Source organism: Vombatus ursinus, unplaced genomic scaffold (genome assembly GCF_900497805.2).
Source record: "Vombatus ursinus unplaced genomic scaffold, bare-nosed wombat genome assembly UNPS02005286.1, whole genome shotgun sequence".
Lineage (NCBI taxonomy): Eukaryota > Metazoa > Chordata > Mammalia > Diprotodontia > Vombatidae > Vombatus > Vombatus ursinus.
Window position 1 is genome coordinate 15598231 of NW_020945064.1, and position 27099 is coordinate 15625329.

General features: G+C 43.4%; 1 protein-coding gene across 2 annotated transcripts in view; it reads left to right on the forward strand.

Moving 5' to 3' along the window:
* LOC114031036 (dipeptidase 2-like) overlaps positions 1 to 13310 on the forward strand; it is a 34214-nt gene extending 20904 nt beyond the window's left edge. For both annotated transcript variants that reach the window (XM_027846045.1, XM_027846042.1), the window contains 8 exons: positions 1771 to 1900; positions 2418 to 2559; positions 3388 to 3457; positions 4001 to 4177; positions 4877 to 4961; positions 5136 to 5211; positions 11593 to 11728; positions 12100 to 13310. In XM_027846045.1, coding sequence (XP_027701846.1) covers positions 1771 to 1900; positions 2418 to 2559; positions 3388 to 3457; positions 4001 to 4177; positions 4877 to 4961; positions 5136 to 5211; positions 11593 to 11728; positions 12100 to 12300 — 1017 coding nt within the window. In that variant the 3' untranslated portion in view covers positions 12301 to 13310. The remainder of the gene's footprint in view (positions 1 to 1770; positions 1901 to 2417; positions 2560 to 3387; positions 3458 to 4000; positions 4178 to 4876; positions 4962 to 5135; positions 5212 to 11592; positions 11729 to 12099) is intronic.
* The last annotated feature ends 13789 nt before the right edge of the window (positions 13311 to 27099 follow it).

Below are 27099 nucleotides of genomic sequence, written 5' to 3' on the forward strand. Positions count from 1 at the left end.
GTTACTATTAAATTATTCTCCTTATTCTGTTCACTTCATTCTGCATCATTTCATATACATTTTTCCAGATTTCTCTGAAACTATCTCCTTCATCATTTCTTTTTTTTTTTTTTGGCTAGGCAATGGGGTTAAGTAACTTGCCCAGGGTCACACAGCTAGCAAGTGTTAAGTGTCTGAGGCCAGATTTGAACTTAGGTCCTCCTGAATCCAGGGCCAGTGCTCTATCCACTGCGCCACTTAGCTGCCCCCATCATTTCTTTTTTTTTTACATTTAATTTTTATTTTATTTTTTCTCAATTACATGTAAAAAATTTTTTTTACCATGTTTCTAAAAATTTGAGTTCAAAATTCTCTCTTTCCCTCCCTTCTTCCCTCTTTGAGAGGGCAAGTAATTTGATATAGATTATACATGTGCAGTCATGCAAAGCATTTCCATGTTAGCCGTGTTGCAAAAGAAAAAACAGATTAAAAAAAAAAGAATAATAAAGGAAGCTTAAAAAGTGGGCAGTTAGGTGGCACCATAGTGGATAGAGTGCTGGGCCTGGAGACAGGAAGACTTGAGTTCAAATTGAGCCTCAGACACTTCCTAGCTCTGTGACCCTGGGCAAGTCACTTTACCCTGTTTGCCTCAGCTTCCTCATCTGTCAAATGAGCTGGAGGAGGAAATGGCAAACCACTCCAGTATCTTTGCCAAGAAAACCCTAATGGGGTCATGGAGAGTCAGACACGACTGAAAAATGATGGAACAAAAATAACAAAAAGTATGCTTTGATCCCCATTCAGACTCCATGAGTTCTTTCTATGGAGGTAGATTGCATTTTCCATCATAAGTCCTACATTGTATTGCTGAGAATAGCTAAGCCATCCACACTTAATCATCGTACAATGTTGCTGTTGTGTGAACAGTGTTTTCCTGCTTCTGCAGCATTTATCATTTTCCTTTTCTGTCATCTTAGCCAAACTGATGGATGGGAGGTGGCATCTCAGGGTTATTTTAATTCGCATTTCTCTAATTACTAGTGATTTAGAGCAGTTTTTCACATGACTATCAATAGCTTAGATTTCTTCCTCTGCAAACTGCCTATTCATATCTTTTGACAACTTATCAATTGGAAAATGGCCCCTTTTCTTATAAATTTGACTCAGTTCCCTACATATCTTAGAAATGAGATTTTTATCAGGGAAACTTGTTAAAAAGATCCCCACCCCCACTTCCCACTTCTCTTTCAGTTTTATCTGCATTAGTTTTACTTGAGCAAAACTTTTAAATTTTATGTAACCAAAATTGGGGCGAGGTTGTGAAAAACAAACAGACAGATTTATATTTTATCCTAGAAGCAATAGGGAGTCCCTGGATTTTATTGACTAGAGGGCTGACATGGCCAGATCTGAGCTTTGCCAGCTTTGTGGAGGACGGATGGCAGTAGGTAGAGATTTGAGGCAGGGAGGTCAGTTGGAAGGCCGCTGCAATAGTGACAGGCCAGGACTAGAAGCAAAGTGCTGGCAGTGTGAGTTGTGACGGACGGAATGGGTACTTATCTTGTAGAGAGAGGAGAATCACGGATGAGATTTTGGAGCTGGAAGGAACCAGGGGTCCTCAAACACTGAGAGTTTGAACCCCCGGCCCTATATTCCTGATTCGTCCTCCTGTAACCCCTCATTCCCCCCAGACCTGGTTTCTAGGTTAAAGGCCAGGCATCTAATGGGAGAAAGGAGGGTTCTCCAGGTCTCATCCCAGGCCCTGGGTGTCACGTCTTGTGTCCCCTCTAGTTCTGGTCAGCCTATGTCCCCTGCCAGACTCAGGACAAGGATGCTTTGCGCCTAACCCTGGAGCAGATTGATATCATCAAACGGATGTGCAATGCTTATGAGGAGCTGGAGTTTGTGAGCTCGGCGCAAGGTTATGCCTCTTGGGGTTTGGGGGGCAGGGGAAAAGGAAGGAGACCCACCCCTCCCAGAGAGCCCCGAGGTCGCACAGGCCCTTCTCAGCCTCTGCTCATCAGCCCCTTTCCCTCTTACCCTAAATGAGCAATGCCACCAGCCAGGACCTGACCGAGAGCCCTGTGGGCAGGGGGATCCCCAGGATACATGCATATTGGCCCAAAAGTGTCTAAGGAGGACCTTGGAGTCGAAGTATAATGGTGGAATCAGTTCACAAGGGCATAATCTCTCTGCGGGATCCGCGGGCAAACCCTAGTGCCCCTGATCCCCTGGGGTCAGTGGGGGAAGAGGGTGGGCTTCTCAAAGCCACTGGCTGTAGCATCCTGAAATATCCTGAGGAGGAGGGTGAAGGTATAGGAATCTTTCCTCTTCTCTTCCCTCCCCTCTCCTCTCATCCCCTTCCCTCCTCTCCCCTCCCCTCCAAGATAGCAACAACCTGCCTTGGGAACCCTGGCTCCTTCTTCTCCTATCCCCAGAGCTTAAGGAGAGCCGGAAGCTGGCTTGCCTGATTGGGGTGGAAGGGGGCCACTCCATGGATGGAAGCCTGGCCGTCTTGCGGGCATTCTATGACCTCGGAGTGCGCTATATGACTTTGACACATTTCTGTAACACACCGTGGTAAGGATAAGGATTTGTTTGGGGCGAGGTTCCTACTAAATTCCATTTTTCTTTTTCTTTTTCTTTTTTTTTTTGGCTAGGCAATGGGGTTAAATGACTTGCCCAGGGTCACACAGCTAGTAAGCATCAAGTGTCTGAGGCCAGATTTGAACTCAGGTCCTCCTGATTTCAGGGCTGGTGCTCTATCCACTGTGCCACCTAGCTGCCCTCTAAATTCCATTTTTCAATGAATAAACTTTCATTTTCTCTCCTTCCCACCCTCTATCTCCAATTTAAAAGAAAAAACAAAAACCCTGGAACAAACATACGTAATCAAGCAAAACAAATTCCCACATCAGCCATATCTAAAAATGTGTCTGGTTCCGTATTTTGAGTCCATCCGCTCTCTATCGGGAGACGGGTAACCCAGATCATCATTAGTCCTCCAGAATCACAGTTCTTGGTCCTTCCACCATTTTCTGTTTTCACAATGCAGCTCTCATTCTCTAAACTGTTCCCCTTGGTTCTAGAGCCTGGGTATTCTGAAGAACATGAGGGCACAAAAAGGCCATCCTTCCAGGGCTTGGGGCTTCTAAGATGGAGGTTGTGCTGGGTCCAGTCCAACCCTGGGGTGGGTGGGAAGACCAGGGTAAGCAGAGAGTTCTGGAGCTCAATGCTTCCCTGGACCCTGGGTTCTAGGAAGATTTTCAGAGTCTTAGTATACATCTTTCCTCTTTCAGAGGGAGTAAGGTATCATGTGGCTGAATTGGGTGGATGTTCAAAGCTGGGAGACGCTAGCTTCGTGTCTATTATAGCTAATTTACTTTGTTTTTCTGCTGTATCCTATAGGGCGGAGAGCTCCACCAAGGGTCTGCATCACTCTTACCCATATATTAGGGGACTCAATACTTTTGGTGAGGTAAGAGGTCTCAGGAGTGGAGTGGGAAGCTGGGCCCTCTGTCCTAGGGCCCTGAGAGGTCACCTAGTACAACTGGTACCAGAACCCAGCTGCCAGGGGTTGTGTAGATTCTTCCTGAAGACCTCCAAGAGTGGGAAACTCATGCCTTCCAGAGGCATCTCAGTCAACTTTTAGGCAGACAAGGTTGTTGGGAGGTTTTCTCTTTTACTGAGCTGAAATCTTCCTTTCTGTCCTTTCTACCCATACCTTTCAGCTCCGCCCTCTAGTGCCAAGCAGAATAAAGCTAGCTCCTCTTGCCCTGGACAGTCCTTGAAGACAGCTACCATGTCCCCTCCTCTCCCCCCCAAGTTTTTTCTTCATGCTCAATGCCCCCAGTTCCTTTACCTGACCTTTGCATGACCTGGTCTGCAGGTCCCCTCACCACCCTGGTTGTCGTCTCCTGGTAGGCTCCGTGATCCATTCCTGAAGGCATTCCCTAGCTCGTTGGCCTAAAATTAACTCCATCTCGCTCTCTTCCTTCCTTCCTTGACCCTGATGCCCCAGCAAGTGATACTGGAAATGAACCGTCTGGGCATGATGGTGGACCTGTCCCATACATCAGATGCCACGGCCAAAAGGGCGATGATTGTGTCTCAGGCTCCGGTGATCTTCTCGCACTCATCTGCCTTCTCAGTGTGCAACTACACTAGGAATGTGCCAGACACCCTCCTGAAGCAGTTGGTGAGCCATCATGACCCTGCCAGATGCCAGGCTCGAGACGCTTCAGACCCTCTCCTCCCATCCCCAGAGCTCCTCAACCCTTCAGCTCCCTCAAGCCCCCAAAACCTTGTTATCCTTACTAGAATGTGTTACAGAGGTGTGTTAGGGTTATGAATAGTGCACTCAGAAGATGGCGGGGCTTCCACCCATGGAGTGGCCCCCTTCCACTCCAAGCAGGCAAGCCAGCTTTTGGCTCTCCTTGAGCAACAGGAGAGGAGGGAACAGTGTGACAGACACTCCTGCATGAATCTATAGGTTCTCGCCCCTCATCACAATCCATCACAGAAGCCAGGGACCCCAGGGTGAGCAGAGGGCAGCACAGAGTTAAGAGGCTTCTTGGAGACCATCAGGAATCCAAACCTTCACTTTATAGATGAGGAAACTGAGGCACAGAGGGTTAAATGAAGGGAGCAATCTGGATTGAGGGTGCCACAGAGCATCCCACCCTGCTGCCTGCAGACTTTTCCCCTCCTCCAGTCTCTAGTCTGCTTGAAGAGTTCAGTTCCCATCCCTTGGAGAGAGAAGGGTGACAGAAGATGGGTGGGGTGTAGGATTTGTAGGACGACAGGGTACAAGAATAATGAGAAAGCATGAATGGATCTTGACCCGCCCCAAGGCAACCTCACTGGCTGCTCTGACGGGTTGTGTCTGGTTCTGCAGAAAAAGAATGGCGGCATTGTGATGGTGACCTTCTCTGTAGGCGTGATTCAGTGTGAACTGTTGGCCAACATCTCCACAGTAGCAGGTGAGGCCCAAATCCCTGGACCCCTGGCCAAGGAACTGTGGCTCCTTGGAGGTGAGCAAGTGGGTGGGAGGAGAGGAGTATGAAGATGAGGAGTGTGTCCTGGAGGAAGGGAGGGTCATGAACCTCCATATTTCCCCCATGCTAAGAATCCTGGCCCCTGCCTCTGCTCCTTAGATCACTTTGACCACATAAAGAAGGTCATAGGAGCCGAGTACATGGGGATTGGAGGAGACTATGATGGTGTCGGCAAGTGAGTATCTTATTTCTCTTTCCTTAGAGCTAACTATGTGGTGGGAACCTTTCAACAGTGAGTCAACAAACGTTTGTTAAGTGTCTACTATGTGCCAAGTACTGTGCTCTGCCCGAGGGACGCAAAAAGAATCATAGCTCTTGGCTGAAAGGTCACATAGTCCAATTCCCTCATTTTATAGAAGATGAAACTGAGGTCTGTAGAGGTTAAGTGACTTGTGCAAGGCCCCACAGGTAGTACTGGCAGAGCTAGGAGCTGAACCTTGGCCCTCTGATTTCTGATCCACCAATCTGGGTTGGGTGGGAAAGGCCTTTGTGGAAGGAGGTATCAAATACATCAGCACCATCAATCAATCAATATACATTTACTATTTATATTTATTTAACATAAATATATTAAATATTTATTATTTACTGGCCTACTATGTGCCAGATGTTGCACTAAGCTCTGGAGATACAAAAAGAGGCAAAAAGCAGTCCCTGCCCTCAAGTTATAATCTAATAGGAAAGACAATAATAACAAACCATATATAGGATAAGTCAGAAATAATTAACAGAAGGAAGGCCCTAGGATTAAGAGGGGTTGGAGAAGGCTTCTTGAAGGGGAGACCTGAAGGATGACAGGGAAGATGGTAGGCAAAGATGAGGGGAAGAACATTCCAGGCATGGGGGACAGCCAGAGAAAACGTCCAGAGCTGAGAGATGGAGTGTCCTGTTCATAGAACAGCCAGGAGGCCTGGGTCACTGGATTGAAGAGTATGTGTTGGTGAGTAAGATGCAACAAGACTGGAAAGGTGGGGGCAGCTTGGTGGCTCAGTGGATAGAGCACCGGCCCTGGATTCAGGAGGATCTGAGTTCAAATCCGGCCTCAGACACATAACACTTACTAGCTGTGTGACCCTGTGGGCAAGTCACTTAATCCCATTGCCTAGCCAAAAAAAAAAAAAAAAAAGACTAGAAAGACATATGTGTTGGAGTAGGGTGTTGGAGGGGTGTCCTGTTAGGTTATGAAAGGCTCTGAATGACAAGCAGAGGATTTTGTATTTGTTCATTGTAATAGGGTACCACAGGAGTTTACTGCATGGGAGGGTGACATGATCAGAGCTGTGCTTTAGGAATGGCTGAGTGGAAGGTGGCCTGGAGTGTGGGGAGACTTGAGGCAGGCAGACCCACCAGCAGCTATTGTAATAATGCGGGTGAGAAGGGTCTGCACCAAGGTGAGGGCAGTGTCAGAGGAGAGAAGGGGGCGGGTTCGAGAGATGTTGAGAAGATGAAATCAACAGGCTTTGGGGACAGCTCAGATATGGTGGGGTGAGAGAGAGTGAGGAGGCCAGGGTGACTCCTTGGTTGTGCGTGTGAGGGACGGGGAAGATGGTGTTGCCCTCTGCAGTAATAGGGAAAGTAGGAATTGGGAAGGGTTTGGGGGGAGAAATAATAAGTTCTGTTTTGAACATGTTGAGTTTAAGATGTCTACTGGACACCTAGTTTGAGATGTCTTGAAAGTCCATTGGAGATGCAAGACTGGAGGTCAGCTGTCTGGGGCAGAAAAGTAGATTTGAGAAAAATCAGCATAGAGATGGGCATTAAATCCGAGGGGTCTGATGAGATCACCAAGTGAAATAGTATAGAGGGAGAAGAGAAGAGGACCCAGAACAGGACCCTGAGGGACACCCATGGTTAGAGGGCACGATCTGGAGGAGGAGCCAGCAGGGGAGGCAGAGGAGTGGTCAGAGAGGCAGGAGGAGAACAGGAGAAAGGGATGCCCCAACACCACTGAACACCAATATCTGTCCCACTCCAGTCATTCCTTTCCATCCGGTATTTCACAAAAGGCTAGGCTACACCCACAGCCAGCATTCCCTCCTCAACTCAGACACCTAGAAATTAAGAGCTGGAAGGGACTTGGGTCGCCAGGGGTCATCCAGACTTGTCATCTGGGTCACACCCCACTGCTCCACCCAACGTCTTTCTTGAAGGTCACATGTCACTTTCTGAATTTAATTTAACGTGGAGTTATTCCTGGGCTTGTGGTCAGCCAGTGCCTGGCCAGCCATCATTGTCCAACGATCGGTATGCCCTTGGACCTCACCTTCCTTTACCTCTCTCCGCACTAGGCCACACTGCTGCCTATTTTTTCCTTCTCTTTGCCTTTTTGACACTGTCCTATCTTGTTCTCCTCCCATCTTGATTTTCTTTGCTCATCTCTTTTCTTTCTCCTGCACCCTCAGTCAGATCACCCACCAGATCCCCTACCCTCCTTTCCCTACACTCTCTCCTCAGTAAATCTTACCCATTCCCACTGTTTTAGTAATCATCTTTACACTCGTGATTCTGCAAAAATGGTAACTTCTTCCTGAATTTCAGTCCCTCTCCCTCTTCCCATCTTCCCTTGAATGTCAACCAAGCAAGCAATACACATTTATTACTCTCCTACTGTATGCTAAGCATTGGGGTTAAACAAAGAGAGAAAAGGCAGTCCCTGCCCTCAAGGAGTTTATAATTTAATGGGAGAGACATCTTGCAAACAAATATATACAGAGCAAGTTACATGCAAGATAAATAGTAAATGAGAATTAAATAACCACATGAGAATATTTTATTATATAATTATACAGTATATATATGTCCTATACTATATCATGATATAATATTATACTATGTTCTATACTATATTATTATATAGTATATAATGTTATATACTACATAATTATATAATACTTTATATGTTCATATATAATTATACAGTATATGATATAATATAGTATTATATATAGATATAGAGATAATTATATAGTATATCGTATATAGATTATATAGATATATGCTATATAATTATATAGGATATAGTATCTATTATATACTATGTAATTATATTATATGTTAATATATAATTATATAGTATATATTATATACTCTATCATTATATAGCACATAATGACAGTATATAGGATATGCTATATATTATACAATGATATAATACATTATGTTAATATAAAATTATACAGTATATGATATATAGTATTATATATAGATAATTATATAGTACATGATATATCATACATATCATATAGTATACGATATATGATATATAATATGATATGCAATGATATATAGTGTATGTTATATACTATGTAATTATATGATATATGTTAATATATAATTATACAGTATATACAGTACATATAGCTATATAGCATATAATGACACAGTATATAGGATATGCTATATATATATGTTAATATATAATCATTGTATGTTATATCTTATATAAAAATAGTATTATGTAATTATATATTATCTAATTAATGTTAAATAAATAACTAGCAGCTAGGTAGCATAGTGGGTAAAGCACTGGCCTTGTAATCAGGAATATTTATCTTCATGAGTCTAAATCTGGCCTCAGATTTTAGCTGTGTGACCCTGGGCAAGTCACTTAACCCTGATTGCCTCACCAAAAAGAAAAAAAAGAAAAAAAAAACTCCCCAAAATGGGGTCACAGAGAGTTGGATACTACTGAAACCACTGAACAACAATAACAAAGAGCAGAAGGAAGGCATGGGGATTAAGAGGGGCTGAGGAAGGTTTCCCAGAGATGTCCCACTCTTGCTTCAAGTTCCACACCTCTCAAACGAAACTCATCCTCTTTTCTCTAAAGCCAGCTCATCTTCCATCTTCCCTGTTTCTCCCAATAGCATCTCACTTTGAGATTATGCCTGATGACTCCCCCTCCCCCCACCTAGTCATTCATCAGCCCTGCTGAGTTTTCATTTTTCATATCCCTGATGCCCATTCCCTCATTTTTCTTCATAGCAATGCCACCCTAGTGCAGTGCGGGTTCTCATTAATTCATGCCTAATTGGTCTAGCCTATCCCTCCTTTAATCCTGACTCCTAGAGCCCTCACTAGGACTAGGCAACCGGCGCTATGCCCCAGGGAACTAAATTTAGAGGATATTGAATTTAAACGACACTGTCAATACTTGGAGTCGCCAACAGCTAGAAACAACAGCGTTTAGCTTTTAGTTGTCCAGGATGATTACTGAAGGAGAAAACTACCAGAGGACAGGTTGGGGCAAGCTCTTTTCCCACCCATCCTGCTTCTTCCACTTGCCCAGCTGAGGGTACTCTAGTCTCCTTACCCCAGAGACAGTTTGTGATACGTGTCCTAGACATAAAGTTTCCTAGTTCCCATTGATAGTGTGCTCACATGCCATCTTTAGACTAATTAGAAAACCCACCTCTGCCCCTCTGGTCACATACTCAAGAACCCTCCATGATTCCCTATCACCTAATGCACAAAGTTCAATCTCCTTAGCCATCAGCCATTAAAGGGATTCTACAGTCAGACTCTGACGATGTCTCCGACTACTCCCCTACGTGCTCACTCCCCTCTACTCAGATATATATGAAGGGAGAGAAACATGAAGCACGGCGTCCTTGGGAGCCATTACTATCATTGTTCCCCAACACACCTTTATTCGCGCTCCTTGTCCTACCTGGAATTCCCTTCTCCTTGTTCAAGTCTCGCCTCCTCTACAAGCCTTCTCCAATCACTGCTGCTCACGGGGACCTTCCCCTGCTCTGATCCCCTTTGAGCAGGTATTACCTGGACCAATAATCTTGCTCTGATCCCATACTGCCTCATCTGGTTATCTTGTCATGTCTATGTCTCCCAAGCTAAATTATAACTTTCAAAAAACTTAGGTTTTGGTTTTTGCTTTTATTTTTTTTGTGTGTTTTTTTCTTTTCAAAAAAATAAGCACTTTTTTTCTACTTTTTACACTGAATTGAACAAAATAAGAAAAAAAGAGAAAACCCTCATGATAAGTATGCATTGTCAACTAAAGCTTATTCCCACATTTGTTATTCAGTCTTTTTAGTCATATCTGTCTCTTCACGACCCCATTTGGGTTTTCTTGGCAAAGATATTGGAGTGGTTTGTATTTCCTTCTCCAGCCCATTTGACAGATAAGGAAACTGAGGTAAACAGGGTGAAGTGACTTGCCCAGGGTCACACAGCAAGTAAGTGTCTGAGGCCAGATTTGAACTCATGTTGAGTCTTCCTGACTCCAGGCCCAGCAGTCTGTGCACTATGGCGCCACCTAGCCACCCAATTCCCATATTGGCCATGCTCAGAAATATGTTTCTCATTCTTCATTTTGAGTCTATCACTTCTCTGGCAGAAAGTGGGGAGCACACTTCATTTTGGGTCCTCTGGAATCATGGTGGATCATTGAATCTATCAGAGTTTTTGAGCCTCTTAAAATTGTTTGTCTTTGCCATATTTTTGTCATTGTATAAGCTGACCTCCTGGTTCTGCTCAGTTCATAGAGGTCTTCCCCCGCTTCTCTGAAACCAGCCCCTTTATCATTTCTTTCAGCTCGATAATATTGCATTACATTGATAAACCATAGCTTGTTCAGCCATTCCCCACTAGATGGGCATATCTCCCCCTTAGTTTCCAGTTTTTTATAGATGTAAAGCATAAACTTTACATAAAGCTAGCTGAGGTCATATCTTCAATTCTTTACATCCCTTCCAAGCTCAGCACAAGGCCCTGGGGAAGGGAAGGAGAAGGGAATAATCATTTATTCAGTACTTACTATGCACCAGGCACTGTGGTAAGTGCTTTTTTACAAATATTACCTCATTTGAACCTCACAATAACCCTTTGAAGTAGGTCATTATCCCAATTCTATAGTTAAGGAAACTGAGGCAAACAGAGGATAAGTGACTTGCCCAGGGTCATACAGTTATTAAATGTCCAAGGCTGGATTTGAACTCACAAAGATGAGTCTTTCTGATGCCCTTCCCAGCACTCTCTCCACCGTGCCACCTCACCTAATCAGCCTCAATAAATGTTTATTGATTATGATGATGATATATATAGGCAATGTAGACTTGAGCAGCCTCTCTGTAGGATGGTCTATGTCCTGCTTCACACAACAGGTCTGACCCTGGAGAGAATGGGGAGGTTGAAGGTCAGACTTCCTCAATACTGCTCCTGGTCCCCAGGCTACAGGTCCTGGAAAAGGATTCCTCCTCATCTGGGAAATGTGAGAAACAGCTGGGTCACTATCCCTGGAGAGAAGGGAATTTTTGGAATGAAGGAAGAGGAAAGTGAAACCTGGGTCCACCTGGGCTTCCATCCACCTTCTTCAATGATTTTCACTGGGAAAGGTGTGATTAGCGCTCAGGCAGCCCCTGCCCAGAAAGGCTTCTATTACAGGAAAGGCCAATCAGCAGCGAGCATTTGCTAAACTCCAGGAGTTCAGAGGAGGGTGGGAGCACTGTGGGCTAGCAGTGAAGGCCTCTCAAAGAAAGCCCTTTTCATCTTGGGTGAAGGTAGGGTGGGGACTCTGGTGAAAGCTGGTCACTTGCAGGTTTCCACAAGGCCTGGAAGATGTCTCCAAATACCCCGCTTTGATTGCGGAGCTGGTGAGGCGGGGCTGGAGCGAGAAGGAACTGCAGGGTCTGCTTCGGGACAACCTCCTGAGAGTGTTTCAGAAAGTGGAACAGGTGATGTCCGAGCACCACAGCTGCCATCTTGCCTTCTCTTAGGGTTAGGGTGAGCCTCCCCATTACGTCCCTGCAAACGGGGTCGTCCCTTCACACCTGTGGCTGGAGGAGCGGGGAAAGGGGTCAGCCTCACACTCCCATCCAGGGACCAGAACCTCAGAAAAAGCAGTTCAATGACGACACCCTTGGCCTGTCTTTCCTATGTCACAGGACCGCAAACTGCAGCCTTCCTTTTGAGGGGAAGGTTAGCAAGGTCATAGGTTACTTCTCTGGGTTTGTGGGGGGAAGAAGGACCTCTGTGTCCAATGTCACTCCACCCCACACCCTATTTGAGGAGGTAGGGGCTGCCACCTAACAACACCTCTCCTCAGGTTCGGCAAGAAAGCAAGTCAAAGAGTCCCAATGAAGACGTGATCTCTGAAATAGGACTGGATAATCAGTGCCGCTCATCTTTCCAGCAGCTGGCATCACTGAAGCCACGTCAGAGCGGGCAAGCCTTCCTGCGCCCAGCCCTGCACCTCACCACCTTCGCCCTGCTCCTCATGTCCTCAGTGGGGCAGCTCTTCCCCTGAGATGGAAGGTTGGGTAGATCAGTGCCTATCTCAGAACAGATCTAGAGTTCTCAATTTGGGCCCTTGGGAGATGGACCCCAGCCTGGTTCAGGGGGACAGCCATGTCCTCCCCTTCCCCTCTGGTACCCCTCTGCTCCCTGGCTAGGCTACTGACCTCATTTAAGCAGCAGAGAGGCCTGTCAGGCATTGGCTCCCAACCTGCAGCCTTCCTTTCCAATGGTCGGTTAAGTTTCCAGTGGTTCTTCCTGAGAATCAGACTCCCCTGGGAATCAGTGGTGGAGGTGGGGAGGATGGTAATGATGGTCCAGGCCCAAGCAGCTCTTAGATTAGGCTGCAAATCACTCTCCCAACTGCTCCAGGCTCAGGCCCAAATCCCTCTCTTGTTACCATATTATTTCTGGTAGGACTTGTGATTAGTAACCCCCTTTGCTTGAGGAGCCAGAGATGCAGCTCTGTTTCCCCCTCAATGTAAGATCCAGCTCAGCAGAACCTCTGATGAGGGGAAACCGGACCTTGTCTGCCCTCTCTGCTTCCTGCCCCCAACTAGGAGAGGACGTCTCTAGGCCAGTCATTCAGGCAGGAGAGCCAGCAAGTGATGGGGCCATACAGGACTGGAGCCTCAAGTTCTGACCTTCTCTGAACTGACTCGGATGCCTCTGGAGCCTTGGACCATTCATCTTCAATTTATGGTTCAGTGAAATCTTATCCCATTAACATTCGCTTTCTGCTTGGAGGGAAAGGCCTGGCTCTCTTTAAGCCCCAAATTTAGCATCATAGCATCTTATTAGTAGTCCGTGTCTTTTGGCTTGCTGTTCCCCCTCTCCCTCCCTTTTCCCGTCTGACGTTTCCGTCATTTCTAGACCCTTATTCTGAATTTCAATGAGAAAATTTCTAAATTTTCCCCTGGAAAGGCTGCTAGGATTAGATATGGCATTGACTTCTACCCAACAACACTTACCCACTAGCCTAGGTCAAATGAGTACAAATAAACATTAGAAATAACTTGAAAATCTGTGTCTTCTCTGTTTCCTAGCTTGTACCCAGCAGGGTGCTGATGTTTAATCTACAGGTAGACCTTGGTCTCTGATTGGGGATGGGGGTAGGGGGGATGACTTGTTTGCTAGATCATCTCTCAAAAAGACAGACTTAGGGCTTGACCCAAGGTCCTTGGGGAGCACAGGACACTGGCTTTCCTTATGTCCCACAAGATCGGCCTGGCATCTGGGAGGAAGAGGAAGAATATTCTACTGTGCCTCCCTACCTTTTCTGTAGAATTCCTGTTCTTCTAGACTGGCTGCGGTGGGAAAGGGAAGCTCGGGACTGCCATCATGGGGAGGAAGAAGAGAAACTCTCTCAATCTAGGTCAGTGCCCTTTCTCAAGGCCAGGCTGAGTGTGAGGTATTGACTGCCCCCGTACCAAGTTTCTCTATTCTTGTACCTAAGACAGGTGGCATTGAGCTCATGCATGTCCAGTTACCTGGATGATCAACCATCCAAACTTTGGATTCCAAAGGCTTCCTTTGGGTACAATTGAGAGAAGGGACTCTGGTGCCCATTAGGACATGCATCATTTGTTGGGGGTCCCTTCCTGGGTTAGGACTAATGGCCATCTCCATCCATGAGCTGGTCCTCTCTGCACTCCCTGTCCAGCTATTGCCCCATGTTCTTTCCATTTAAGCAGAAATATCCTTATCATTGTTTTATAGACAAAAAAAACAACAACCAAAAAAAACAAAAAACAGAATCTGAGGTGCAAAGCCCAAGGGGCACGTATGTGGCAGAGCTGAGACTCAAGCTCAGGTTTTCTATATCCAAGTCCATTGCTCCACTATGTCACGGTACTGCCATCTTTTAGCTTGATCTTCAATCCTAGTCAAACCCATAAACCACTAATACTAGAATCTGACTACATGAAGTTCTTGATTCTTACTTGTAGGCTGACTGCTGTCTCCTTTTCCTATACATCTACCTCCTCTCAGCACCTCTCCTTGCTTCCCCCACAGAAAATGTAATCCTTCACATAGGTTTTAAGATAACCATGTGTGTAAAGAAAAGAGGGGATCTAGGAGACTCATGAACATAGGCATAAACAAAGAAACAGCCCCAGGATGGATCTCTGGAAAGGGATGGGGAAGGGACAGTGGGAGAAATTAAGGCAATATAAAAAACCAAAAGATATTAATAAAAACTTATTTTTAAAAAAGCTCCAGGTTATAGAGAAACAGGCATACTCATACATTGTTGGTGAAACTGAAAAACTGGTAGAATTTTGGGGAGGTATTTCAACTTTCCTCCTCCAGGGCCCATTTATTGTAGAAAAGGCTCAAAAGTAAAATGTGATCAACATGTAAGTAACCAATGCAGGTGGGGTAGAAGGAAAGGGGTGGGGCAGAAGGAAAGGGTTGTGTTACTGAGAGACACAGATTCCAAGTCAGGGTCCTATGAAGGCAACTGTAGAATAGCACAAGAGCTGTTATTCAGGAAACTGAAGGGAATTGTGATTCAGTGCAGGGAAAATAGGTACAGGCAGAGTCACAAGGAGTAGGAGGGTGCTGCTGAAGGGGGGAGCATTCAGGGTGGGCTATCCAAGTAGGAGGGAAAGGATACACCACATCAGAGTCAGCTCAGGTGAGTGTTGGACTCCCGAGGTGAACAGTAAGGTTCATCCCTAAAGGAATGGCAACTCTAGTCCAAAGCTGTCAGTGACTGTGCCTTCATTCCTAAGGATATAGGTTTCTGTGCAGTACAGACATTTCTATGCTGACAGTGTGGGTGGATGGTCATTTTGAACAGCACCAAGATCCATTCCTCATTCAGGTGTGCCTCATCTTCTGCAATCACTGAACCAATGTCAGCATAAAAACCCATGATGGAAAAAATGAGCAGATTGTGGTTTTCCAGGGTACTGGGGACTTCTCCTCTACACTTCCTATTGGTAACCCCCACATTGGTTATGGTTTTGAGCCCTTTATCCAGTAAAAGGGGACAGGGAAGAAAAGTGAATACTTTCTCAGAAGATTATGTGTGTAAAACACATCTACTGTGATCCAAGCATATTACAGGATCCTACCAGTACTTACAAACCAACCACCCTCTCTTCTTTAGTGCCATCTACTTTCCCAAGTCATTGTCAAAGCATACATTCTCTTTCCAGGTTTTTCTGAGAGCATCCTGCTTTGTCATTTCTTATAGCACAATAGTATTCCATTACATTCATATACCACAACTTGTTCAGCCATTCCCCAATTGATGGGCATCTTCTCAATTTCTAATTCTTTGCCACCACAAAAAGAGCTGCTATGAATATTTTTGTACATGTGGGTCCTTTTCCCATTTGTATGATCTCTTTGGGATATAGCCCTAGAAGTGCTACTGCTGGGTCAAAGGGTATGCACATTTTTATAGCCCTTTGGGCATAGTTCCAAATTGTCCTCCAAAATGGTTGGATCATTTCACAACTCCACCAACAAAAAGCATACATTCTCCATGTGGTTTTATAACCATAAGAGTTGGTCCACTGTAATCTTGCTACTGAAGGAGGCTAAGGCTGGTGGATCAACCATGCTTTGATCTACATTCAGACTCCATAGTTCTTTCTCTAGATGTGGATAGCATTTTCCATCATGAGTTTTTTGGAGTTGTCTTAGATCATTGCATTGCTCAGATGAGCTAAGTTGATGAAAGTTAGTCATCACACAATGTGGCTGTTACTGTGTACAATGTTCTCCTGGTTCTGCTCACTTTATTCAGCATCAGTTCATCTAAGTATTTCCAGGTTTTTCTGAAGTCTGCCTGCTCATCATTTCTTATAGCACAGAAGTACTGATCACAATCATATAACACAACTTGTTCAGCCATTCCCCAATTCATGGGCATCCCTGCAATTTCCAGTTCTTTCCCACCATAAAGAGAGCTGCTATAAACATTTTAGAACATAGAGGTTCTTTTCCTTTTTCTCTAATCACCTTTGGAAATAGACCAAGTAGTGGTTTGCTGGGTCAAAAAGAATAGGCAGTTGTGGGCACAATTCCAAATTGTTTTCCAAAATGGTTGGATCAGTTCACAATTCCACCAATAGTGAATTAGTGTCCCAATTTTTCCACATTCTCTGTAATATTTGTCACTTTCCTCTTCTATCATTTTAGCCAATCTGGTAGGTTTAAAATGATATCTCAAGGTTGTTTTAATCTACATCATAACAGTTCTTTTTGTGGTGGCAAAGAACTAGAAGTTGAGGGGACACCCATCCACTGGAGAATGGCTGAACAAGTTGTGGTATATGATTGTCATGGAATACTATTGTGCTATAAGAAATGACAAGCAGGATGCTTTCAGAAAAACCTGGGAAGATTAACATGAACTGATGCAAAGTGAAGTGAGCAGAACCAGGAGAACGTCATACACAGTAAAAGCAATATAGTATGATGACTAACTGTGAAAGACTTAGCTACTCTGATCATACACAAAAGGAAACTGAAAAATAAAGGAGAGTGGAAGGAAAGGAGAGCAGGTACTTGGCACAAGGGGCATGATAGAGAAGTGTGGGAAAATAGGAAATGGCTGGCCTGGACACTCTAGAAATAGAGATTCTGGAAGGAGTTCTTCAACCTCCATTAAGAGGGAGGGGCTCCAAAGGCAGGGGGTACTGGTGTGGTGTGAGTTCCTGGGCTGATGAATGTTGAAAGGCAACATGAAAAGGTTCCTAGGGCATGATAGAAAAATTCATGATGTGGGGTAAATTATCTCACATAAAACAAACAAGAAAAGGCTTTTACAGTGGAGGGGAAATGGGGGGAAGGTGAGAGAGAATGAGTGAATCTTATTCGCATCAAATTTGGCTTAAGGAGGGAATAACACACATACTCAATTGGGTATGGAAAGCGATCTTACCCTACAGGAAAATAGGGGGGAAGTGGACAAGAGAGCAGGGGGATGTTAGAGGGGAGGGCAGATTGGGAAAGGGGGTAATCAGAAGCAAACACTTCTGAGGAGGGACAGGGTCAAAAGAGAGAATTGAATAAATGGGAGCGGGATAGGATGAAGGGTAATATATTTAGTTTTTCACAACATGACTACTATGGAAGTGTGTTGCATGACTACACATGTATAACCTGTATAGAGTTGCTTGCCTTTTCAATGAGGGTGGGTGGGGAGAGAGGAAGGGAGACAATTTGGAACCCAAAGTTTTAAAAACACGTTAAAAAAATTGTTCTCACATGCAACTGGAAATAAGAAATACAGGAAATGGGGTGCAAAAATCTATCCTGCCCTACAGAAAAATAGAAGGGGAAGGGGATAAGAGAAGGGGGGGTGAGATAGAAGGGAGGGCAGATTAGGGGAAGGGGTATACAGAATGCATGCCATCCTGGGGTGGGGGGAGGGATGAGATGAGGAGAAAATTTTGAACTCAAAATCTTGTGGAAGTGAATGTTGAAAACTAAAAATAAATTAAAAAAAGAGACCAAAAAAATCCACGATACCTCACTTATAGAATATTACAATGCACTTAAGAACAAAGCAGGCCATTTTGACTTTATCTTGGTATATGGTATAAGATGTTGGTCTATGCCTAGTTTCTGCTGTACTCTTGCAATTTTTAACAAATAGTACGTTCTTATCCCAGAAGCTGGGGTCTTTGGATATATCACAGTAGATTACTACAGTCATTGACTACTGTGTCTTGTGTAACTAACCTATTCCACTGATCCACCACTTTATTTCTTAGCCAGTTCCAAGTAGATTTGATGATTGCTGCTTTGTAATACAATTTAAGATCTGGTATGTCTAGGCCACCTTCCCTTGCATTTCTTTTCATTAATTCCCTTGATGTTCTAGAACTTTTATTTTTCCAGATGAATTTTCTTATTATTTTTTCTAGCTGTATAAAATAATTATTTGTTGGTTTGATTGGTATGGCACTGAATAAGTAAATTAATTTAGGTAGAATTGTCATTTTTATTATATTAGCTCAACCTACCCATGAGCAACTGATATTTTTCCAATTATTTTAGATCTGACTTTATTTGTATGAAAATTGCTTTGTAATTGGTTTCCACATTTTAAACAGTGGTGCTTAAGGGGAAGTGTTTCCTTTTACCTCCTAGGGATGGGACATGGAAATGGCCATTTTCCTAGCCCATGTCTAAAGTAATTTTCCTATAGTAGGGTAGGAGGAGGGTATGGGGACAGTTCTCCCATGGCTAACTATACAACTATTCTCCTTAAATATTGCTGTGCTGCTAAAGGACAAAACAAAATAATACAAAGTGAAGAATACAGAAGCAGAAAAGCAACACCCACATGGATTACTAACTTGAGAGATGAGAGAGTGAGCATTTATTAAGCATTTACTATGTGCCAGGTACCATGCTAAGCGCCAGTAATACAAAGAGAAAGAAAAAGACAGCTCCTGCCTTTAAGAAGATTGTATTCTAATGGGGGTAGACAAGACATAAAAGGCAGCTGAAAAGGAATAGAGGGGAGGGGTCAAGGTGGAGAAGTCTTCCTGGGAATTATGGGCTAGTGCTGGTTTGAAGAGAACATGGCTGAAGTGAGTGCTTCCTAAAAGGATGGTTCAAGTGACCAAGATGAAGAGAAAACTGGATGGAATTCCATACAAGGATTGGTTGAAGGAAATGGAGAGGTTTAACCTGAATAAGAGAAGAACTCTGTGTGTGTGTGTGTGTGTGTGTGTGCGCGCGCGCGCGCATTGGGCATTGTCTTCAAGATGTAGAAGGAGTAATAATAGTAATAGTAGTGATGGTGGTGTTAGTAGTAGCAGTAGTAGTAGGGGTGGTAGTGGTGCTAGTGATGGCAGTAGTAGTAGTAGTATTAATACTGGTGGTAGTAGTAGTAGTACTTCTGATGGTGGTGGTGATATTAGTAGTAGTAATAGTCATGGTGGTGGTGGTAGTAGTAGTAGTGGTGATGGTGGTAGTGGTGGTAGTAGTAGTGGTAGTAGTAGTAATAGTCATGGTAGTGGTGGTAGTAGTAGTAGTAGTGGTAGCAGTAAAGGTGGTGGTATTAGTAGTGGTGGTAGTAGTAATAGTAGTGGTGGTGGTGGTGGCAGTGGTAGCAGTAGTAGCAGTAGTGGTAGAAGTGGTAGAGGAGGAGGGAGAATAATGATAATAATAATAATAGAAAACATTTATATAGTACTTTAAAAATTTCAAAGCATTTTACATATGTAAACATTTGCCATCCCATAGGGGCCTTTGGCTTTGTGCCTCAGGTGCTGCCTCTTTAAACCTACAGAAAGAATGTGTATCACTGTGTTAATTATCCTACAAGGGAATTTAATTAGTGGGTACAATATGTGAATTGGCCACTAGGGGTCACTCTAGTTGAGCTAACAGCCCGGTCTTGTCAATTACTGATCAGTACAAGTATGAGTGGGAGCCAGAAGGAGATCGGCTTTCAGGTGTCTTGGTTGTTCTGTCAACACCAAGCTTACTCGAGGCTTAAAGCAACTGTTAATAAACCCTTCCCTGGCCAGGTACAAATTTAATCTAGAGCATACGTTCTTAATGCAAGTGGTCTGTGAATAGATTTCAGAGGGACTGTAAATCTAAATTGAATTGGGGGAAAAAAACATATTGCTTCAATATAATTGGTTCCCTTGTAATCCTATGTATTTTATTTTATGCATTTAAAAACATTATTCTGAGAAGGGGTCCAGACTACCAGCAGTCTGACAAAGGGAACCAAGACACAAAAAAGGTTAAGAACCTCTGACCTAGGGGATGAAAAGAGATATTTCTCAAAATATTAAAGTGTGAAATCTGCTTTCTATATCGAGCTCAGAGCTCCCACCTAGTAGTGAAAATCCATTTACTTCCTCATGTATTCATAGATTTTTTTTAATAGTCCAAACAGGGTAAACTGAGGCACAAAGTTCGGAGCACAATTTATTAGCAACACGCAAATTTACCACTAAATAGGATCTCAGCTTCCCCAGCAAAGCTAAGACCCCAATATAGAGAATGGCTACCCTTTTTGTAGTTTTTAGGAAAGTACAGAACAAAGAGTGAGATTTCGTAGGCAGGAAACAAGTTATGATGGGTCAAAAGAGCGTGAAATCAGTAAGACTGGTTACAGAACTAAGGCATGGAGGACAATATGATTGGTTCGAAATTGGGAATGAAGGACTAGTAGCAACTGCCTCCTTCTCACCTGTGACTAAGAAATGTTTATGAAAGAAAGAAAGAAAGAAAGAAAGAAAGAAAGAAAGAAAGAAAAATTTTCATTGTAAAGAACCCACATGTACAAAAATATTTATAGCCGCTCTTTTTGTGGTAGCAAAGAATTGGAAATTGAGGGAATGCATATCAATTGGGAAATGGCTGAACAAGCTGTAGTATATGAATGTAAGAATATACTATTGTGGTACAGGAAATGATGAGCAGACCAATTTCAGTAAAACCTGGAAAGACTAATATGAACTGATGCTGAGTGAAGTAAGCAGAACCAGGAGAACATTGTATACGGTAACAGCAACACTGTGCAATGATCAACTGTGATTGACTTTGCTCTTCTCAGCAATGCAATGATCTAAGACAATTCCAAAAGACTCATGATGGAAAATGCTGTCCACATCCAGAGAAAGAACTATGGCGTCGGAATGCAGATCAAAGAATAATATTTTCACTTTTTTTGTTTTTTTCTTTCTTACAGTTTTCCCCTTTTGTTCTGACTCTTCTCTCATAACATGACTAATGTGGAAATACGTTGAATATGATTGTACATGTATAGCCTATGTCAGATTGCTTGCCATTTTGAGGAGGGGGGAGGGGAGGGAGGGAGAAAAAAAATTATAAAAGTGAACATTGAAAACTATCTTTACATGTAATTGGAAAAAATAAAATATTATTAAATGCAAAAAAAAAAAAGGTAAGTGCCAGTGGATCACTCAAAAAAAGGAAAGAAAGAAAGAAAGAAAGAAGAAATGTTTATTGTTTGAGTCCACATGCAAGGTTAGAGATTGTGGGCCAGACTTCTCTGGATAACAAACCAGACATCCTTGAAGGATAGCTTGGTGGAACAAAGAGTCTAGACTCGATTCCCAGGCGTCCACCTACATTCATCAAGGTTAACCGATTTCCTTGACACAAGAAGAAAACAGTGATTAACGAGAGAACTGGATTTCTAAACTTAACTCATTACAGGACAGCTGAATTTCTGAACTAAGTTCAGAGACAAGGAATCATGACTTAGACAGTTACAGGACAAAACTGATCAATTGCAAATAGGATCAATTAAAAAAAGTTACAGAGTCAATCTGATTATTTCAGATTCAAAGACTCAGCACACTGTGATCAATTAGTTTATTGAACATCAAAAAAAAAAAAACCAAACAAAAAAAACTGAAAAGGAAGCTAGATCAAACGTGCCTTCATGGGAACATTCACTTTCCATCGTCCTCTATGCCTCCTCTCACCTTCCTACCGATCTTCAGGTGTGGAAGGGAAGGATCCTGACTGCAGCTTCTCCCTGTGGGTGGAAAGGGACATGTGCTGCTCAGCTCAGGCTCATGGACTGAAAGGGGAAATGAACTTCCCCAGCTCACCAGCTGAACAGGATTCATACAAGTTGGCAGCCTTGGCATCTCCGTGGGTCTTCTCTCCGCAAGGCTTCCAGCTGCTCTCTCTGCTCTCACGCCATGTCTTCTGGTCCATGCTCCCAGCAGCGCCTGCATGTCTCCATCTGGTTCTTACTCACACCTGACATTCTGCTTTCTTTCTTTTGCTGGAGGTCCAAATCACAAGATCAGAAGAAGGAAGACCAGGGGCAGCTAGGTGGCTCAGTAGATAAAGCACCAGAGTCAGGAAGACCTAAGTTCAAATCTGGTCTCAAACCAGACACTTGACACTTATTAGCTGTGTGACCCTGGGCAATTCACTTAACCCCAACTGTCTCTCCAAAAAAGGAAAAGAGAAGAAGGAAGAACATCAAGAAGAAGTCACTGACCTCTGATGATAGCATCCCTTTCTATTCTTGACCCCAGATGAAGAAAGGACAGAAGATGAATTTTCTGTGCCAGGTTCATCGGTGTTGTTCTTCCAGGGTTGTGGTGATTGTTGTTTCAATTCTGTCCAGAGATTCTGGCAGAGATACTGGAGTAGTTTGCCATTTCCTTCTCCAACTCATTTTACAGATGAGGAAACTGAGGCAGACAGGTCTGCTGAGGTCAGATTTGAACTCATGAAGATGAGTCTTCCTGACGTCAAGCTCAGCACTCTATCCACTGTGCCACCTAGATGCCCCCCCCTTCCAGGGTCTTTCTCCTAAAATCATATCTTTAGGCCCAAAGGGCTACATACATATGTTATCCCCTATGAACTTCTCAGCAACCCTTTGAGGTAGGCACTATAAGTATTATGATCCCCATTGTACAGATTGGGAAACTGAAGCCTATGATGAAAGCAACTAAAATGGCAGGGGTAAAGAGTGAGCAGAGGTTAAATGTCCCACAGTCAAATGTCACATAAAAGAAGAGTTAGATTTACATCTGCTCACAGGGAAACAACTTTGGGCTTAAGATAGGGCATAACTTCACAACAAGTTAGGCTGTTCCAAAGTGGAATGGGTCTACCTCTGGAAGTAATGAGTTCCCCTACACTGGGAGCTTTGAAGTCAAAGCCTGATGACCACTTATGTGGGGGGGGGGGGTGATAGGGGAGGTGTAGAGGGGATTTTAGGTTAGGTATACATTGGACTAGATGACTTCTGAGGTCTTCTCTGACTCTTGTTATCCGTGGAAATATTTGTAGAAATATGGGGCAAAGACAATGGAAAAGGATGTAGGAGACAGGAATCAGGAAAGAAGCGTTTGTTAAGTTCCTACTATGTGTCGTGTATTTTACAAATAGTACCTCATTTGGTCCTCACGACAACCTTGGGGATGGAAGAGCTATTATTATCCCCATTTTACAGTTAAAGAAACGGAGGCAGACAGAGATTGAGTGGCTTTTCCAGCGTCATATAGCTAATAAGTGTCTGAGGCTTAATTTGAACTCAGGTCTTGCTGACTCCAAATCCATTAGCTCTATCCAGTGAGCCCCCTAGCATATACAGTACTAGGAGGGTTTTTGCTTCTGGTTAGTTGTTAATATTAGCTTAGCACACTTTTGAATTACCCTTATGGAGGAAAAATTCAGCACTCTACACTTGTTAGGCTGGAAGGCTCTCAGACAAATTTATTAATTAAATTCTAAGCATCTCTGCTTAGGCAACTAGATGGCAGTGTGGATAGAGTGGCTGGCTTGGAGACAGAAAGACTCATCTTCATGAGTTCAAATAATTACTAGCTATGTGACCCTGGGCACTTAACCCTGCTTGCCTTAGTTTCCTCATCTGTAAAATGATCTGGAGAAGGAAATGGCAAACCATTCCAGTAGCTTTGCCAAGAAAAACCCAAATGGGGTCTGTGAAGAGTCAGACATGACTGAAATGATTCAACAACAATAAAAACATCTCTGCTTAGAGAAAGGAATCCAAAGGAACAGAGACCTATCCTGTTTTTGAAAATCTCTCTGACCCAAACCATTTTCTATTTATAATTTACAGGGTTCAAAATCAAAACCAAAATTCCATAATTAAGATTAAACAGGAACATAGTTTTGATTCCTCCAACAGTACGATAATAACTTAATTTCTAGTGTACCTGGGAGAAATCATTCATTCCAGTGAGGCTTCTTTTGTTGAATCATTCAAGAGGCTCCAACTCTTAGTCTGATCATTACCCTAATCAGTTTCAAGGAGTATTACTTCTTAGGCTGATCAGGCCTATATTTCTTTAAAAATTGATTAGGCCTTTGATAGGAATGAAGCAAAAAGATTTTGGTGCAGGGCACTTTCTTCTTGATTAAGTGCAGATAAAGTTTCCTCTTCAGATGAAGCTAAGGACTTTTGACAAAGACACTGAGAAAATGTGATTTCTTAAGATTTCTGAAAGATGGAAAAGAGCTGGGCCTTTATGTATTTCCACATTCTCAACTCACAGAGAGGGCTCCCCAGAGTTTAGCTACCTCCAGTTTCCAAGTATTCTATGGGTTTATATTATTAAGACTATAGCTGAGGAGCCCCCACCAATGTGTTTGTTTTTCATGAGTCAGCCACAGAACAAAATCAGGTCAAAATAAAGGCATTTTTGTGCACAGTGCCTGGCACATAGTAAGTGCTATGTAAATGCTAGCTATTATTATTTACTAGAACAGAACAGTAAGAAGATTCACAATGGAAATTCCTGTAATGCCACATTCATACCATCAATGGGGAGAATGAGCAAATTTAGAGATGCTTCATGAGAGATTCATAGGTTACAGCTCTTATCCTCAACACTGTAGGCCCTCTCACAAAGTCCTTACACTGATCCTCACTCAGCAAGATGCATTGGCTTGCATGGCCCACTGGGTTGGTTCTCCACTGAGTGTATCGCTCAGTTGGCCTAACTGGGCCTGCTCTCTGGATGGCGCATTGCTCTGTAGGCTTTAACTTCCCACTAAGCTGAAATCCTTGGTTAAGGTACCGGTAGGCTCTTTCATAAAACCCAGAATCTTACCCTAGGATCAACAAGACAGTCCTCTGTTCATCATGGCTCTGAGACTGGCCCATTTCCCAAGTAGCAGGATCCCCATTCAAGACACCAAGCTGTCCGTCTTTGAACTTTTTTCTACATGTTATTGTTACTCATCTTTCGAACTTTGGTAAGCGATGTCCTCAAATTCCCCTCTGGAGGGAAACCCATACAGCTGTGGGCTTTTGCTACAAGATGCTATCACCAATGGCAGGAACGGTAGAGAGAGGAATTCCCCTACCCCACCCCCCTTGTAGAATGCTGCTAGAAAAGTGCTTAGAGCTGACTTTCTTGGATTGACAGCCTCTGCCAGGGTCAGTTCTCTGGATTTAAATTTGTCAAGTCACTAAAGATCACATGGTTGAGTAGGTGTAGAAAAGTCAGTCCACAGTCATAAGGAATTCCCTTACTTCTGCCTAACCTCAGGGGAGTTTCCTGGCTCCCTTCATATGCAAATTTGGCCAAAGTACAAAAAAAAAATGTTTTTGCCTTATACCCTATAAAATTGCAAATGGGCCACTCAAAGTCTGAACCCCTTTAATTTCATCAACTGTGCTGTGGGATGCATCTCCTGATCCCTGCCCCCTGCCCCACACCACTTAAGTTTAATTGGTCTTTCTATTATTCAGAGTTCATAACCAATTCCTTATTCAAAAGAAAAAAACCCTGGAAGGAAATGGGGCCAGCTTTGAAGCGAGAGCTCAATATCATTCAGCCACATGACAGGGTAGTTCAAAAAAGTCAGTATGACCTTAGGCTTTATTATAAGAGGTAGAGTGCTCAAAACTAAGCACATAAGTCCCAGTGGGCTCTGCCCTCATCAGAACACATTTGGAGGGCCCAGTTCAGTTCTGGAGCCTGCCCTTTAAGGCCACTGGCAAATTGAATTGCAGAGAAGGCTACCCAAATGGTGAAGGGACAGATGGCCATATCCTACAAGGAATGATTGGAGAAACTAAGATTATCATGATTTAAAGAAGAGCAGACAAGGTTGGCGATATAACCGGATTAGACTTATTTGTTCCTAGGGTGTAGGTGGAAGCTAGGTAAAGGCATTTTTTTTGGGTCAATCAATCAGCAAGCCCCTACTATGTGTCTGGCACTGTGCTAAATGCTGGGGGAAAACAAACAAACAAACAAAATTAAATAATTCCTGCTTTCAAGAAGCTTACATTCTATGAGGGGTGTTAACATGTCTGTATATATAAACACATACAGGAAAAACTTAATAATTAGAGCTGTGTAGCATTGGGAAATAGTGATTTTCTAGTCATTGGAGGTCTTTGAGTAGAGACTGGATGACCACTTATCAGGGATAATTTAGAAAGTACTCTTATTCAAGTACAGATTGGACCAGATGACCTCTCAGGTCCCTTCCAGGTCTCATATTCTGTGAGGAAGGAAGTTTGGATTGGCCTTCTCCAGGGAATCATGGCAGCTGGCCATGGTGCAGTATGAAGCACCTCATTCCCATATCAAGCCCCAACAGGAAAAAGGCCCCAAAGAGTATTCAGGATAGGGCAGCACTAAAGCTCCAACCATAGTAAAGGATAGGCCCAACCCAGCATCCAGGGAAACCTACACCCAACCTTTCATCAAGGCAACCTTCACCTGAGCTACAACAGGAGACAAGGCCAGACAATTCTTGCAGAAGGGAAGACCTAGTCTTATTTGTCATACTCAAGACCACGCCAGATCTGCCCACGTCATCTAAGGATAAGGCGGCAGAGTCTGATCAAAGCCCAAGTCCAACCCAGAAAATGAGGCTAAGTAAATGGGAGAAAATGCAACATACAATGAAGAAATACCTTGGACTAAGAAACACCCAAGGGTAAACCCAGAAGAAGAGAGTAATTCTACAAGTCTAAATAGATTCTCAGAAGGAAAAAAAAATACCATGGTCTCAAGGATCCTCTTACAGAATACCTGAAAGAATAGAAACAAAAAATACAAAATGGAAAACTAGGAAGGAAGAAATGGGAAGGAGAATTAATAGATTATGTGGAAGTAAAACTTAAGAACCGAACACCCTAAAAATTTATTTATTTATTTATTTTTGGTGAGGCAATTGGGGTTAAGTGACTTGTCCAGGAGTCACACAGCTAGTGAGTGTTCTGTGTCTTAGACTGAATTTGAACTCAGGTCCTCCTGACTCCAGGTCCGGTGCTCTATCCACTGCGCCACCTAGCTGCTTCTCCTAAAAATTTTAATAAATCAACAGAAAA